This window comes from Dunckerocampus dactyliophorus, chromosome 7 (genome assembly GCF_027744805.1).
Source record: "Dunckerocampus dactyliophorus isolate RoL2022-P2 chromosome 7, RoL_Ddac_1.1, whole genome shotgun sequence".
NCBI lineage: Eukaryota > Metazoa > Chordata > Actinopteri > Syngnathiformes > Syngnathidae > Dunckerocampus > Dunckerocampus dactyliophorus.
In genome coordinates, this window is record NC_072825.1 from 30,657,579 (window position 1) to 30,675,474 (window position 17,896).

At 43.6% G+C, this 17,896-nt stretch overlaps 1 protein-coding gene across 9 annotated transcripts in view; it reads left to right on the forward strand.

Annotated features, from left to right (window-relative positions):
• Positions 1-17,896, forward strand: part of myh14 (myosin, heavy chain 14, non-muscle) — a 64,975-nt gene that overhangs the window by 5,726 nt on the left and 41,353 nt on the right. For 6 of the 9 annotated variants that reach the window (XM_054783208.1, XM_054783209.1, XM_054783213.1 and 3 more), the window contains exons 2-7: positions 6,578-6,758; positions 7,926-8,132; positions 11,598-11,754; positions 13,784-13,811; positions 14,055-14,169; positions 17,561-17,608. In XM_054783208.1, the coding sequence (XP_054639183.1) occupies positions 6,591-6,758; positions 7,926-8,132; positions 11,598-11,754; positions 13,784-13,811; positions 14,055-14,169; positions 17,561-17,608 (723 nt within the window). In that variant the 5' untranslated portion in view covers positions 6,578-6,590. Of the gene's footprint in view, positions 1-6,577; positions 6,759-7,925; positions 8,133-11,597; positions 11,755-13,783; positions 13,812-14,054; positions 14,170-17,560; positions 17,609-17,845; positions 17,858-17,896 lie in introns of all 9 variants that reach the window. The other 3 variants (XM_054783212.1, XM_054783214.1, XM_054783211.1) reach the window with 2 other exon arrangements.

Genomic DNA, 17,896 nt, shown 5'->3' on the forward strand with positions numbered 1-17,896 from the left:
AACCTTCTGCACGCTGCACTCCTCCACGCTCTCTCACTTCCTCCTTGCTGTCAAGTGTGTTTTTTTTTTTCCCCCCGTTCGTATAGGCCTGGGCAATAAACCAAAAATTTACCGTTACCGAAATTTATCATGATAACTGACGTCACTTTGCCCGGGTCGGTAAATTCAGTGTTTTAATAAAAAATAAAATACAAGTCATTTTTGCCTGTTTTGACTGTGTGTGCTGGTATGCTATGTTCATTCCCCTTTAAGACGAGGTACAGCGTGTGTAGTCACGTGACTCCACCCATCCAGCCTGAACAAGGAGGGAACGGCTGATGGTTCAAATGAAGAAGCGGCTGTACAGTACCAGCATTTCACTCGCTTATGCGCCTAGAAATAAGTCCATACAAAGGCAATCAAAGTAGAGGAACATTTTGGTGCATTTGTATATAAATCTACAAGTCTCCTACAACTTTTCTAGGCTCACATTGGCAACTCTCATTGATGCGCCATGACATCTCAGCCATACAAGCTGCACTCGCTGATGTAGCTAACTAGCCATGTTATCATCTGGATACTGGAGCACTGCGGGAAAGATGACTGCTCTCTGACGTACTGCCCTACTTTCACAATCATGTGCTAAAAATACTTTTTTGTTTGTATGCATCGTAACGCGGTTCCGAATGATACACAAATACTTGACATTAAATATATGGATTTTGAAAGCCTTTTAAAAAAAAAAAAAGAAAAAAAACATGTACATCATGGCTGTTTATGCAAAATTGACAATTCACAAATAAAGAACAAGAAAATAAAAACATTAGAAAAGCGTCTCTATAGGAAACCATGACTAGTGTGCAGTTTTTAAGGATTCCATGCTTGATTTGATGTCAGGAATAGATGGTCACATGGCTACAAGAACATGTGGAATTCTCTTTTCATTGTGTAAATGATCATTTTGATGATGGTTATCTATCCAGCTTCTAAAGCCAACATGGCAGACGCACATAGGCAAATAACATGACAATGGAATGTCTGGAATTGAATAGAATTGTTAGAACAATGAGAAAGTCACTATGTTTATAAATGCTATTATTATTATTATTGCGATATATTACCTGACATGGTTGTGGTAGGTTGGGTTGATATCAACGCCGTTCTTGTACAGCGTGATAGGTGTCCATTAGTAATGTAATTGCATGAGACGTGATGCCAGTCATGTTATGTGGCTGTATGTGTAGCTCAGTACACATGTGTACAGAATGTAGTATGCCAGGGTATGTACCATACATTCATATTTGTGGACCGCAGTCCCATGGACATTTATTTTGGCTTCCACAAAGATGATGTTGAGCAAAAGAGCACGAAATTCAAAGTCGGTATGAAAACTGTTGTAACCACCCAAAGCACATTATGGAAATAGAGCGTTTTTGGCGCTTTTTGGAGGTTTTCTCAGAAGGCCTTATAGGCGGAATTGGTGCGTCCCATTACGTGCATTATATTTCACTGAAAGTAATGTGTGCCAGTTGGTCAATAGATCAACGAAAAGCAGTTAATTTGCATTTCCTGCAATTATTTTCAGATGGCAAAGACATATAGTGGCCGGGGATTTATCGTGCATTTATCGCTATCGAGGTAAAACTGCCCAACTTCTCGTGATATTGATTTGAGGTCATATCGCCCAGCCCTAATGTGCGTGAATGCGTTGGTGTTCCATCTGCTCGTCTCTCTGTGCCACACAGGCTGGATGACAAGAGGCTTCACTCTGCATCTGTCTGTGTGCATTGGTTGTACAGTGGAATGAACGGAGAGAACGCCTCTTTGTGGAGGCGGGGCTATTAGCTACTACAAGGGGTGTAACAATACGCATATCTGCACTGAACCGTTTGATACACATGCGTACCGAACTGTGACCCCTGTATCGAACACTACGCAGTTTTATATTTGTTTTATCAACTTCTGACTGTGCTCTGTCCTGAAAGCTCAAAGTATCTGCAATCGACTACTCAGGCTTAGGTTGCGTTGTCAAGCACAGAGCCACTGAGCTCCGCCTCCCACATTCATACCACGCTGAAAATGTTGAAAAGTGTTGGCAATTTCAATGAAATTAAAATTTTTAAAAAGGCAAGGTAATTAATTTTTTTGTACCTAACCGTGAATTTTGTGTATCATTGCATCCCTGGCTACTGCACAACTACCCGAGCAGCAGTTACCTTCTAGTGATGGAAATTTCGTCTCTTTTTCGAGAGCCGGCTCCTCTGGCTCCCAAGTGGCTCCTCAGATTTTTTGTTGTCTTAAATTATTTGCAAATTATGTGTATTTATGTAAAATAATTACTAGTGTAAAAAATACATGATATCAAATATTGATTATTTAAATGGATTTATTTAGAATTCAATGAGCATCTACAAAAATATGTTATATTATAAAATACAAAATAAAAGACCCATCCCAACAAACAAACAGGTCAAAACAGGTCAAATCTCTTCATGCAAATTTCACACGAACGAATCGGCTCTAAGAGCACCACAGCGTGTGTGTAACCCGCCCCTCCCCCTGCTCAGTGTGGACCTTGACCAGTTTTTAACAGGAAAAAAAAAGACTAGAATCAGCTCCCAATTGGCTCCCAATGCCGGCTTCGAAAGGCCGATTCACTCGTGACCCACACACACACAAAAGCGATAGTTTTTAAGGCGAATGCCACAGTGTCGGAATATTTTGGTTTTAAACAGACTGAACAAGGTGTGAGCGCACAAACACCGACTACCGACGCGGACATTTTTCTCAACTAGGGAAAAAAAATACAGCTATAGGTGGTCGGGCAACGGAGCCTTCGTCCGGACAGTCAACGCTTACTGAGGCGATTGGTTGGCAAATATAAAAAACATTGCAAAATGGTGCACGCCCACTGAGTAGACAGTGTTGCTGGCTACATTGCAAAAACTTACACATACAGGCAACTTCTGTGTCTAGCCAATGTTTCACACTGGTACCCCGTCCACTCTACTTGAGTACCATCTCGTGCAGGGGTGGGCAAACTTTTTGACTCGCGGGCCGCACTGAGTTAACAAAATTGGCCGGGGGGCCAGACTATATATTTGACACATGCACACTATTTTCCGCTTCTAATTCTAACAGTCCAGCTGGAGTTATAGTGTCATACAATCTGCTATATGTATGTGCTTGTGTCCCTTTTTTCAGGAGCACTTGAATTATCAAACCATATCAAATAACAAAATTACATTTTACAGGGGTTTTTTTTTACTGAATAAGACACCTGGAATGTTCATGAATAAAGGATGTGATATACAATATGAACTATGAATGATAAAACATTGACTATTAAAGAGTTTGTGAATGTCCCTCCGTTTTTACTTCCCAAACAGTGCAGTGGCTAGGTTAAGTTGTGTGAAAAGCTACTTAAACCATCAAAAGGTTGTCTCAGATTAACTCTGACTACTAGCAAGTCATGTTGCCAGCTTGTATGTTAAAGGTTTAATTACTTTGGAAGCAACTGGCGGGCCGGATTCAAATGCTTGGCGGGCCGCATGTGGCCCCCGGGCCATAGTTTGCCAACCCCTGATCTAGTGGTCCAAATGTGAATTACACCTCTCATGACGATAGTTAATGAAAAAATGGTATCAAAAATGTTGCCAATGTTATCGAATATCAACAATAATTTGTAGTGCGGTTATCAAGCCGGGGGGTGGATGACATAATTGTCAAATTTGCTTAATTGGCCAGGACACACTTGCAAGAAGTGAGTAAATGCAAAACAAATATGTATGGAACCTTAACGAAAGCTGAGGTAGACATGTTTTTACATTTTTATTTCTACCTTTTTTATTGTTGACGATGCAGATACGGCTGAAATCGGGGGGAAAAAGGCAGGTACAATACGGCGCGGTACGATGCTATGCGATACGATGCTATGCGATACGATGCTATGCGATACGATGCTGACATGATCTCATGCAATACGATGAGTAGCGTTGTAAAACAACGGCGCAAGGCACCAGTACGATACCATGTGAAATGATACAATGCAATTTGACAGTATCTGACGTGAAGCGTGGTGCGGTGCGACACAATGCGATGCGATAATACGATGCCGTGCCGTGCAATCTGATGCGTCATGCTGCGACACCGTGCGATCTGATGTGATGCGTTATGGTGCGATAGACTGCGATATGGCAGGATTCACTCAGAGCTGAGACTATTATTTTCTTAGTCGCTTAAGATGAAGCTTGTTGTTTGGATGGATGGAGTAACGGGTTAGGCCCGAGACCAGGGGTGTCCAAGGGTGTCCAGGGGTGTTTTTTCCACTGAGGGCCGCATACTGAAAAATCAACAGGTGCGGGGGCCACTTTTGCATTTTTTTGAAAAACCAACCCATGTAATATGCTGAGATGTTTTTTATATTTAAAAAAGAAACAGCCCGCATCCCAGCTGGGTGTTTGACAGTCTACTATTAGTATGAACTTTTTTTTTTGCTAATATTTCAACTAACTTCTCATACCTTTTTTCTTGTAGTCTTTATGCTCATAATATTTTGACTAATATTTTATTATCATAACATAACTTCTACTCAACCTAAAATTGCAAGTTTATTCTTTTTGTTTCTCATAATATTACCTTTTTAAAAATGACATATTTTTAATATGTCAACTTTATAAAAAAAATTCTCTCAATATTTTGACTTTATTCAACTAATATTTTGCCTTTTATTCTTGTAAAATTGCTGACTTTATCCATTTTTGATCCTTTTTTGCTTTTATTTTTTTTAGTCTTCTTGTTTAATTGTATTTTAAGAATGCGCTGACAGCCCCAAGCTATAAATGGCCCCCGGGCTGCACTTTGGACACCCCTGCCCTCGACAGACTAAATCATTATAAAGCAAAAACACACAGTTAGTGGTTTGGTCCGCAATAACTCACGAGACGAGACAAAGAACGAGACGGTGTCCACCAGGACGAGATGAAACGAGGTTTTAGCATTAATTTTAATTTTAAGAAAAGTACAGTGAAAAACTAGTTCGTCAAAACACAACCCCTGGTTTTCGCCCCAGAATTGCCGCTGTAAACTAAATTGGGCGACTTTCTGTTCGTTATATGGGTTCTTGAGACTTTTTTTGTGCGTCCTGTCAGGATTGACGTCTCCACCAAATTTCATGACGATCCGTGAAACTGGGGGCATGGGCTGATTTTTAAAAAAATTTAAAGGAAGCGCTATTGAGTGAATTTTTCTCCAGACCTGGCGCGCTTGCACATTTTGGGCAGTTTTCATGCATATTGCGCCGCTCAAAAATGTGATTCAATTGGTAGAATAGGAAGAAGAAGAATAAACATAGCAGTTTCTAAAGGGCCTTCGCACCGCTCTCGCTGGTGCTCGGGCCCTAAATATGACTGGACTAACTTTTTAATGTAACTGATTTTGGCTTTTGCAAAAGTTAGATCTTTTTTCCTCCTAATTTCTACTGCATGACCTTGCATCGCTCCTCACGAGGCTCCCTTACTGCACTGTGTGTGTGTGTGTGTGTGTGTGTGTGTGTGTGTGTGTGTGTGTGTGTGTGTGTGTGTGTGTGTGCGTGCGTGTGTGCGTGTGTGCTAGCGGCCCCGCCTCGCCCCACAGAGACACTGAGCTGAGGTGCTGAAACCAATGCACCGAGTGAACCTCTTCCTCCCTGTTTGGAGGCAAGAGACGAGGAAAAGACATGCATGCACGTGGCAATTTATGGTGGTCAGCAAAATGGTCCGGTTCATTTTCATTCATCGTGCGACTGATTTTGGAATTCATTTTCTAAACGAGAAATCTCGTCACATTTAAACTCATTCAATCCCAGCCATTTTTCAAAAGACAATCCCTTCAGTAACGACCATTTTGACTGATCTTTCAAGGCACACAGAATATTGTGTTGTATGGTTATATAAACATGGAACCTACCAAAAGAAACATTACACTCCCGTCTTTCATCAGGAAAAAAGAGTTTGTGTCTGCCTTTTTCCGTTCTTCAGTAATCAGCAGTAGAACATAGGTAAGATTCAGGAAAATATCAGTTCCCGACTAGAAAAGGGAGGAAAAGCAGGTTTTTGTGAAAAGATACATTTCAAGCATAACTTTTATTTTGACACAAATATTTTTTTGCTTTTGAATAGCTCAAATATCTAAACTATTCCAACATAACACAAAAAGGGGTTGTCTTACATCAAAATAAGAATTTATTTGCAAATATAACACCATCAGCTATTTACACGGTGGCCGAGTGGTTCGCATGTTGGCCACGCAGTCAGGAGATCTGGAAGACGTGGGTTCGAATCTCCGTTGGGCATCTCTGTATGGAGTTTGCATGTTCTCCTGGTGTGTGGGGGGGTTTTCTCCGGTTTCCTCCCACATTCCCAAAACATGCATGTTAGGTTAATTGGCGACTCTAAATTGTCCATAGGTATGAATGTGAGTGTGAATGGTTGTTTGTCTATATGTGCCCTGTGATTGGCTGGCCACCAGTCCAGGGTGTGCCCATTTCTTGAGTTGTTAACGGTCCCCACCTGATCGTGCTCTCTCTCTCTCTCTCTCTCTCTCTCTCTCCTCTCAACAGTGCCAGCAGCATCATGTCCAGGCCAAAAGGGGCCGGCGTCAACGATGTCACCCGCTTACTCTCATCGGGGGTGGGACCGGGCTCCCCCACCGCCAACTCCCCAATGTTTTCCGCCGCCAGCCAGGCCGACTGGGCGGCCAAGCGGCTGGTGTGGGTGCCGTCGGAGAAGCACGGCTTTGAGGTGAGAGTGGGCGCGGTTGCCGCGAGAAATGGTTGTGGTTGTTTGGCGTGTCTGCCACAAGCACCAGCATCCACATTGTCACATTCCTGTTGTTTAAAACGCTGGTAAATGATTATCCCCGAGCCAGCAGCTGTAGGGCAGGGCGGTGTCACAACAAGCGCAGCAAAGGGCATATAGGCATCTCTGCCGTCCTTTTATCATAGATCACAGCAGGACAAATGGACATCACGAGGCTTTCACCGTCTAGCAATTTGTTCCACTTTCACTTTGTCACATAGACTGCAGGATGTGACATACACTCCTCTCTCTCTCACTCTCTCTCACTCCGAGTCTTCTTCTTTCTGCCGAACTGGTTTCGTGGAGGAGAATATGAATAGAACAATAGGCTCCCTTCACATTCCCATCGCAGTCTGACTTCATTTTACAGTCATGATGAGAATGCCGCTGTTGGGACTGACACGCGCACACGCATTTTTTTCCAAAAATACGAGCTTCATATTCTCCGCGTGTACTTGACATCGGCGACTCATGTACGACACGACACGACAAGAGAGGCCCTTGTCTGTTTTTTGTGCAACAGAAGCCCAATGTAGTACTACAGTATAGCGCAACAGTTTAAAGGAAAATTTAAAAAATACGGAAATTAATTTTACATTTACAGAGAGAATAAAGTCATATTTTGAGAAAAAAAATAATAAAGTTATAATATTACATGGAAAAGATCTTAGTTATGGGAATAATTTGTTTATTTGCTTGTTTGCCGTACAATGCCATGACCGCCACAAATAGATTTGCCGCGACCTGTTCACCCTCACTCATAGACACGTTTATAGCACACCTGGACAATAATAGCGTTAAGAATGGCATGGAAAGGTTACTTGCTTCTTCACCCTTTTTGGGTTGGCAATGTTAGCACGCAGAGGCGTTCAGTGGAGGCTGCCCATCCCACCTGCGCCTCCATCGCCGTGGCAACCACCAATTACTCACACAACACTGCCAATCAGAAATTAGCGAGTGCAGCACAGCTGTCTGGACGCTTTGATGTGTCAGAACGAAAACTTGGTAATCTGGTGACATGTGAGCTGCAGCATGAAAAAAGGGCACAGGTGGGGTCCACCCTCCCTGACAATAAAAGTTCATTTAGTCACATTTTCCTCTCCCCTACAGTCGGCCAGTATCAAGGAGGAGCGCGGCGACGAGGTGGAAGTGGAGCTGACGGACACCCAGAAGCTGCTGACGCTGTCCAGGGAGGAGATCCAGCGGATGAACCCGCCGCGCTTCAGCAAAGTGGAGGACATGGCCGACCTCACCTGCCTGAACGAAGCCTCAGTGCTGCACAACCTCAGAGAGCGATACTACTCTGGCTTGATCTATGTAAGCGCACGTCACAAGAAACCCACATTCATTGCCCAGCGCCTTATGGGTGCACGTTTTGCCACTAGTCACTTCAACAATTTGAAATAAGTCTGAGATCCCCACTATAGTGTATCATCAAAGTCCAACCTTGATGCTGGAATGACACGTGCCCTTCTGGGAACACGCTTTTGTGTGTCTGTAGCTTTAATGCAGTGGTCACTGACCTTTTTCCTTGTGCCTTTTGCTGTAGTTTTTATCATATTTGCTGTTTTTTAAAGTTTATTTTGTTTCTGCAGTGATGCAATGGCAAATGAGCCACGGGCCGCAGATGGCCCCTGAGCCACACTTTGGGCACGCCTACACCCATACTTTTGTGGCTCTTGGTTGGGTTGGTCTTGTGGCGTCGGCTTCACGAGCGGTATCGTCGGGGCTCAAAGATTTTTTTGGGAGGTGCATGTCTATGGAGTTATATTTGTGACCTAACTTTGAGGAAGCAAAGGCAGGCCCTATTAACGTGCTATAATTACTGTTGTGGACGTAGGCACATCGCTGCAGCGCGCTGTCACTCCCTCTCTTTCTCGCTCGACCTTTTTGCCAGCGCCGGGGGCGAGTCGGTGTGCTAGTGTACCGTCGGCCGGGTTTTGGGGACTGGGCTCTTTGCTGGGGTTCGTGGGTTGCTGCCTGGATAGCGTTGAGGCGTACGGTCGTGTTCAGTGGGGGAGGAGCACAGTCCAATATGTCAAGTAATGAGTAATGGGCCCAGCATATAGAATGAGCTGTCAAGTAGCAACAAGGCCATTCGTCCAGCTGCTTGTTCATAATTAATGGGATGAATGATGACCTGATGAGTAGTCCTACTGGAGCTATCCGGATAAAAAGATGGCTATCAATTCACAACTCAAATGATCGATTGAGTGCTTTAATGAAAGAGTGGCATGCGGGTGCTAGATTCCTAAGCACAGTGAACATACTCTTTTTGTTGACGCCCCCTCGGACGGGCTGACTGGTGGCGGCATAAATTATTGGCGTCATAACCGAAACTAGTCATTGCTAGCACACTTACTTGTGACTTCGGCCAGAGACAAAAGAATGGCTGATTATCAAGGACAGTTTAGACTCTTGTGTTTTCATATGATTTACATAACAGAGCTGCTCTGGTCATTTTGTTGTATGTCTTGACTACAATAACATACATGCACAAATCTTAATCTTTATATTATATTAGGCCCACATTGAGAAAACAAAAAAATCTGAGATTTCGAGAATAAGGTCATAAATTTACAAGAAAACACTCCTAATAATCCAAAAATGAAGTTGTAAATTCACGAGAAAAAACTCGCAATATTACTAGATTAAAGTCATAAATTTACAAGAATAAAGTCGTACATTTCTGAGAATAAAGTTGTAAATTTACGACTTTATTCTCAGAAATTTACAAGAATAAACTTAGGAAAAACCCTTAACTTTGTTACAGCCATTCCCTGAGACGGCTATGAATGGGGGAGACTGATGTGAACTTTGGTTGTGGGCATGTGGAGGGAAAAATGCGGGGGAGAGGCTAGCCATGCTAATCTATTTGTGCTCAACTGCTTTGTTTTGCCGCCACGTTCTAAATAAAAGCTTGCCTGAGGCAAGAGCAAAGTTTCCTTTCTTTCTGAAGTTAGTCGCCGACACGACTCTTAACATCTTAACGTCTCTGCTCTCTTAACATTAGGACTTTGTTCTCGGATATTCCTAACTTTATTCTCGCAAATTTACGACTTTATTCTGGTAATATTACAACTTTTTTCTTGTAAATTAATGACTTCATTCTTGTAATATTACGAGATTATTCTCGAAAACTCAGATTATAATTTTTTTGCAATGCAGCCCTAATACTCTAGTCGTATTGTTCTAGTGGCTAACAATCTTAAAAAAAACCCAAATAGGTGCATTTTGTTAGTTGCTGTGTAGATTTAGGGGTGTCAAAGTATTAATTGCCATTCATTCATTACAGTCATATTTAGTGCATTTTTTTATCGCATTAATCACATTTTTAATCTCTTTGCATGACAGTTTCTGTATGCAAGTTGCTTTTTATAAAATGTGTTCAAAACAATGAAAGTTGTACGAATAAAAAGAGAGAAAGAAAAACAAATATGCAGTTTACAGTAACAAAGATAGGACAGCTCTAGCTACTATCTAGTATTTGAGCATCAACTGAGCAGGCTTCAAAGACTATGCTCAATATGAGCTCAATATGCTCAAATGCAGTACTAGATAGGAGCAAGAGCTGTCCTATCTAGTCTACACTCAAAAACTACATAGCAGCTCTTCTCTGAGCAGACAAGATAGGGGCTTGAGCACATACAGTTGAGCTTGAGATCATATTGAGCAATCTTTGAGCACTCCGATCTAGAGCTGTCTTATCAAGTCTTTGAGCATGAACAGAGCTGGCTTGCTGAAGCTTGATAGGTGCTAGAGATTTCCTAACTAGTCTTTGAACATGAAATACTTAGGAGCTAAAGCTATCCTATCTATGAGCATGAAAAGCTCTAGCTCCTATCAGGATTCATCAAGCATGAACTAGATAGGAGCTGAACTGATATAGCCAGCTCAGTTCATGCTCATAAAGACTAGATAGGAAAGCTCTAGCTCCTTTCAGGCTTAATGAAGCCTGCTCCGTTGATACTCAAAGACTAGATAGGACAGCTCTAGCTCGGACTTCTCAGAGATTGCTCAATGTGAGTTCAATTTCAGCTGTATAACCTCAAATACTAGATCCATACCCAACGGTTAAATAGGAGCTAGAAATATCCTGTGAACTCAATAGGAGCGAAAGCGGTCCTATTTAGGCTTTGTGCATGAAATGGTGATGCCTGCTCAGTTCATAGAAAAGTTCTAGAAAAGCTATCTCTAGCTAAAGCGGTCTTATCTAGTATTAGAGCATCAACTGAGCAGGCTTCACCAGTTCATGCTAGAGACTAGATAGAAAGCTGTAGTTCCTATCAGGCTTCATCAATTCATGCTCAAAGACTAGATAGGAAACCTCTAGCTCCTATCATGGTTCATCAAGACTGGTCAGTTGATGCTCAAAGACTAGATAGGAGTTAGATCTATCTTATCTAGCCCATATCCAAAGGCTAAATAGGAGATAGAGATGTCCTATGAACTATGTTGTCTAGTCTTTGAGCATACACTGATGCTCCAAAGACTAGATAGGACAGCTTTACCACCTGTGTTATCTAGCCTTTGAGCCTGAACTGATGCTGCAAAGATTGGATAGCATAGGGGCTCCAAAGACTAGGTAGGACAGCTTTAACTTCTATGCTATCTAGTTCATGCTCAACGACTAGATAGGACAGCTTTAGCGTCTATGCTATCACGCCAACTGGACTTAAGTGGGACAGACTTGCGTGTTGCACTGTACTGCATGCTGTATCGTTTCCAGAAGCAGTAGCAGCGTTGTTGGCATTCATCCCAACATTTCCATGTTCTTTGCAGACATATTCCGGGCTGTTCTGCGTGGTGGTGAACCCTTACAAGAACCTGCCCATCTACACAGAGACCATCGTGGAGATGTATCGAGGCAAAAAGCGCCACGAGATGCCGCCGCATATTTATGCCATATCAGAGGCGGCCTATCGGAGCATGCTTCAAGGTACTTAACGCTGATATCGCTTCACCTCTGATTCCTTCCTGCTGCCTTTCTGACTCAGTGAAGCAAACCCAGAGTATCTGCTATCAGCTCAGACCCGAATGGAATGTGGAATCTCGTCGGTGATCTTTGGTCACAGTGCCACAACGCAAGTGCTATTCCTAGGTGTGGTGTGGCACGGCTGTTATCAAAAGTGAATACAAATTAGTGGAGATTGTAGCGAGCGTCAAGGCGTGGCATTACTTGTCGCACACTATGGACTCTTATTAGTCCCTGTTGATAGCAACAGCATTTTCTAGCAACGGCAGCCATTTTGGCCTGCAGGGACTGTGACAAAAGAGCATTTAAAAGGGGCTCAAGGCTGATTGAGCAATATGTCTCCGCCAGGGTGTCTTACTTCCTGAGGTAACAGGACAGGGCAGATCAGATTCTGGGTCTTATGTGTTAGCCACCACCCTCGGGATTGGCCGTGGGCGTGTTGCTGTGGCGACAGGAACCAGTAGGACCAGTATGAATTCTTCCCCGTTGAACATGTGAGAAATTTGCTAAAAAGCGGTTGCACGTAACCTGGCTCGAGAGAGAAACAAGGCCACAACCTCTTTGTGGTTCTCATTAGGCATTCAGGGGGTAGAGCGAAGTAAACATCACGATGCTGGACCTGGGTCACCGCATTTGCACACTTGCAGTCAGGAGCAGAAAAAAAACACAAAAAAGACAAGTAGGGGCGCCCCCGTAAGGGTTGTGGTCAAAATGCTTTGGAAGACATGCTAACATACGGTATGTGTAATACAGATCCAGTGGAACCTTGGTTAGCATCATTAAGTCGTTCCAGAAGGTCGGATTCTAACTGACAATTTTCCCATGAAAAATGATGTAAAAAATGTAAATTCGATTAATCCGTTTGACAAAGTCAAAAAATGTTAACACAAAACAACATTTTTACAGTTTTTCAATTATACAGTCGGCGCTCACAACGTCGCGGTGCAAATATCCCCCTCACTGTATCACGTTTTTTCGAAAAATAATCAATAAATGATGGCTGTTTCGTGTTTGACTGTGACCTATTATTAGTCCAAAAATATTACAAGACACGTTACATGTAGTATTGTGGTCATGAGGCACCAGTAATGTTATGAGATGTGACGTTAGGCTACATTAGCTTTCCCACTGCATGGAGACTCGCTACTGAGCCAGCAAAGCCAGGCCGACATGCCATGGCTGAGATTGAGTGGGGGGGAGGGAAGGTTCTCCTCTCATTCCGTGTGGAAGTGGTAAGTTTTTGGGTTCTTTGTCCTTCTTCCCCACTCCGTTTGGTACATTTGAAGTTTAGAATGAGTAAATTGGACAGGCTAACTAGTTAACTTGGTAGCTTGCTATGCTAGCGGCAGCCGTCTTTTGTCCCTGCAGTGATCCCGTAGCCTGTGCAATGTGATGCAAACAAAACAATAAAAGTACCATAATATGCGGGCTATAGTCCGCACCTGTCTATAAGCCGCAGGTGTTGACGTGTTTACTGCACAGAAAGAGTTTTTTTTTAACGTTTGAATAAATAAATGCTTATTTCCAAACAGTGCATATAACATGGCTAGCTAAACACTGAAAACCTTCCCCCTGAAAATGTAGGGTAAAATAACTATTGTTGTCCCTGCGTCTCTGGCCAAAGTCACAAGTAAATGTGCAAGCAGTGGGTGCCCTGGCGTACACCGCCAACCGCTTGCGTCCATGTGAGGGATGTGGACTCAAACGGGTTCGGCTGAAACGCACAAACAGACAAACGCTGTCTGTCCTGTCAAGTCTTGAGGTGTGAAGCGCAGCACATCACGCCTCGTTAGTGAAGCAGCCAGTCCTGCGGTTGGAAAAAATCAGCTGACTGATATGGATCTACTTGTCAAACATGCATCAAGCGCTGTCACGTGAATCCACGAGAATTTTTGGGAGCATTTTCTGCAGCATTTGACTAATGGGTGTAATGTCATTCACTGCTCCTTTTAACACGTTTTTTTGTTGTTGTTTTTTGTTTGTCGTCATACAGACAGAGAAGATCAGTCAATCCTTTGCACGTGAGTAGCCTTCAGTCACGATTGCATGTGTTTTGCCTTAAGGGAACTTTGTGTTGGAAGTGTCAGTCATTATACATGTGTAGTTTTTAAACAAATGTGGACTACCTTTGCAGCTTTCGATGTAGTTTTTTTTTTCATTCAAGTGCTCTCCTACTGAGGGGCCATAATGTGTTTTAAAGATGAAACAGTTGTCCTCCCCCCTCCAAACAGACAGTTCTTAATGATGGACTTGTGTTTCTTCAGGGGCGAATCCGGTGCAGGGAAAACGGAAAACACAAAGAAAGTCATTCAGTATTTGGCTCATGTGGCCTCTTCTCACAAGGGTGGAACTCTGGTTAGGAGTAAAGAAGCTTTACCGGTAAGTTGCAGCAGACGACCATTGCCAGAAAATACGGCTCACTCATAACTGGCTGTAATACACTCCTGTTTACAATTTTGCACTGTTGGATCTTAAGGAGGTTCTAAGCAGAGCTTGAAAATGCACAAAGAAGAAATGGGAGTGAGACAAAAACATTTTTTGAGTAAGCACTTGATTGCATACAAGCATTAAAGTGAAATAGGCTGTTGGAGAAGGCATTGGACCGTGTTCCTCGAGGAATTCTGTGGGGAGTACTCCGGGAGTATGGGGTACTGGACCAGCTAATTCATGCGGTTCGTTGCCTGTATGACCGGTGTCAGAGTTTGGTTCGCATTGCCGGCAATAAGTCGGACCCGTTTCCAGTGAGGTTTGGACTCCACCAGGGCTGCCCTTTTTCACCAATCCTGTTCATTACTTTTATGGACAGAATTTCTCGGGCGTTGGGGGGTTCCGGTTTGGTGGCTGCAGGATTGGGTCTCTGCTTTTTGCAGATGATGTGGTCCTGCTGGCTTCATTGAGCCGTGACCTTCGACTCCCACTGGATCGGTTCGCAACCGAGTGTGAAGCGGCTGGGATGAGAATCAGCACATCCAAGTCCAAGTCCATGGTTCTCGCCCGGAAGAGGGTACAGTGCCATCTCCGGGTCGGGAGTGAGATCCTGCCCCAAGTGGAGGAGTTCTGGGTCTTCTTCACAAGTGAGAGAAGGATGGAACGCGAGATGGACAGGCGGATTGGTGCGGCGTCTGCAGTGATGCGGACTCTGCATGGGTCCATTGTGGTGAAGAGAGAGCTGAGCCCAAAGGCAAAGGTCTCAATTTAGTGGTGGATGTACGTTCCTACCCTCACCTATGGTCATGAGCTTTGGGTAGTGACCGAAAGGACAAGATGGCGGGTACAAGCGGCCAAAATGAGTTTTCTCCGTAGGGTGGCTGGGCTTGTCCATTGAGATAAGATGAGAAGCACTGTCATCCAGGACAACCTCGGGGTAGAAGCGCTGCTCCTCCGCATTGAGAGGAGCCAGATGAGGTGGCTCGGGCATCTGGTCAGGATGCCTCCCGGACGCCTCCCTGGGGAGGTGTTCAGGGCACATCGGACCGGCAGAAGGCCTTGGGGAAGACCCACGGGGAAGACCCGGGACATGTTGGTGAGACTGTGTCTCTCAACTGGCCTGGGAAAGCCTCGGGATCCTCCGGGAGGACCTGGACGAAGTGCGCTGGGGAAGGGGCTTAGGCTGCTGCCCCCCCTCAAATAAGCGGAAGAAGATTGATGGACACAAATATTTTGTAAATATATTTTTGACTTGTCTGCGACCCACCCAAAATGGGACTGTGACCCACTTTTGGGTCCCCAGCCACCAGTTGAGAAACAGCGCTGTAAGGCATGTATTGTATTGTCCCTTGAGAAGCACGTCCTGTCAAGAAATGCTTGTTGAAACATGAGGAGTGTACTCGTTCTTGTGAGGTACTGTATAACATTCCTTTGCTCTCATGTCTTTGAAATATCAACACGTAAATTCCGGACTATAAGGTGATGCGTTTTTTCGCCACACGCTTTGAATCCTAGGTCTTAAAGCGCTCTTGACACCAAAAGAAGAAGAAAACGATAACATTTTCATCATACTGCTGTATGAAATAGGAGTGAAATGAAGTGTTGATTCTGACACGACCCCCGGAAAATGGCCAGAAGCACAGTGGTCTGAAAACGTGTTTGCCCCCCTTCCTGATTTATTTTTTTTCCATGTTTTTCACACTTAATTGTTTCAAACTCATTGAAATATTAGTCAATGACAGCACAACTGAACACAAAATGCAGTTTTTAAATGAAACTTTTTAAGGGAAAAAAACATCCAAACTTACATGGCCCTGTGCGAAAAAGTGATTGCACCCCCGTTAAAAATGTAACTTACCGTAACTGAGATTGAGATCTATCAGTGTGGAAAAAGGTTACAAAGCCATTTCTAAAGCTTTGGGACTCCAGCCAACCACAGTGAGAGCCATTATCCACAAATGGCCAAAACATGGAACAGTGGTGAAGCTTCCCAGGAGTGGCCGGCCAACCAAAATGACCCCAAGAGCGCAGCGACAACTCATCCGAGAGGTCACAAAAGACCCCAAAACAACATCCAAAGAACTGCACTTGCCTCAGTTAAGGTCAGTGTTCATGACTCCACCATTAGAAAGACACTGGGCAAAAACGGCCTGCATGGCAGAGTTCCAAGACCAAAACCACTGCTGAACAAAAACAACATTAAGGCTTGTCTCCATTTTGCCAAAAAATTTGGGAATACTCTGTGGTCTGACGAGACAAAAGTTGAACCTTTTGGAAGGTGTGTGTCCCATTACATCTGGCGTAAAAGTAACACCGCTTGTCAGAAAAAGAACATCATAGCAACAGTAAAATACGGTGGTGGTAGTGTGATGGTCTTCAGGACCTGGAAGACTTGCTGTGATGAATGGAAGCATGAATTCTGCTGAAGGAGAATGTCCGGCCATCTGTTGGTGACCTCAAGCTGAAAGCAACTTGGGTTCTGCAGCAGGACAATGATCCAAAACACACCAGCAAGTCCACCTCTGAATGGCTGAAGACTTTGGAGTGGTCTAGTCCAAGTCCTGACCTGAATCCTGTTGAGATGCTGTGGCATGACCTTAAAAAGGCGCTTCATGCTGGAAAAGCAAAAAAAAAAAAGAAAAATCACTTTTTCAAACAGGGCCATGTAGCTTTGTATATTTTCTTCTCCCTTAATGATAAAAACTTTCATTTAAAAACTGCATCAAGTGTTCAGTTGTGTTGTCATTGACTAATATTGACATTTGTTTCATGATCTGAAACATTTAAGTGTCACAAACATACAAAGAAATAAGAAATAAGGAAGGAGGTAACCACTTTTTCACACCACTGTGTTTTTTATTTTGACTGTCAGTATGTGACACTGACTGCTGGAAAATAAAATACCAGTTAGCCTTGGAGTGAAACCCCATAGTATTATTCTAAGATTCACAGTAAAACAATTAGGATTTACTTACTGAAACTGACAGATAACAGCAAGATAGGCTGGAAAGACGAGTGACAGCAAGCCATGTTTTGCTAACAATTTAGGTGGAGAACACTTATGGGTGACACCGGCAACCAGGTAGGTAGGGTTGCAAGGTGTGTCTTCCTGAGTAAATTTCCCAACGTGGACACCTGCGCCTGATGATATATGTACAAAATCGTCTCAAGAGTCCGGAATTTACAGTAATTTACTTGATCTGTTGAATGTTGATTATGACATGTGACTGCAAGTCTGGGTGCTGTGGTTCACATATTCCTGCTGTTTTCTGAATCTTCCTTCCTACTTTACACTTTTTCCTTCCGTCCTCCTCTGCGTCTCTCTGCATCCGTGCGTGTTCAGATGGATGGTTCTCGGTCTTTAACCCGAGGCACCACTGTGGCCAACAGGGTGAGTCGCCTCCTTTTCCCGCTGTCCTGCCCTCCTCTGGACATTTCACCCTGAGCTGCTCTCTGCCTAACTTGACTAAGCATCTTTGGACATCCTTGATGTGTTTGCACATTAACAGCCAGGTCTTACTTACCATTTTCTGTTGTGTCATTTGTTTTGTCTTGTGTGTTTATCCCGTCCATATGTCCACCTGCCCGTCATCCCTCATCACTCCACTTTTTCTGCACAATTCCTCAGACTTTGCAATATGTGAGTATTCCTAAACGTTGGTGGGGTTCATGACTAGAA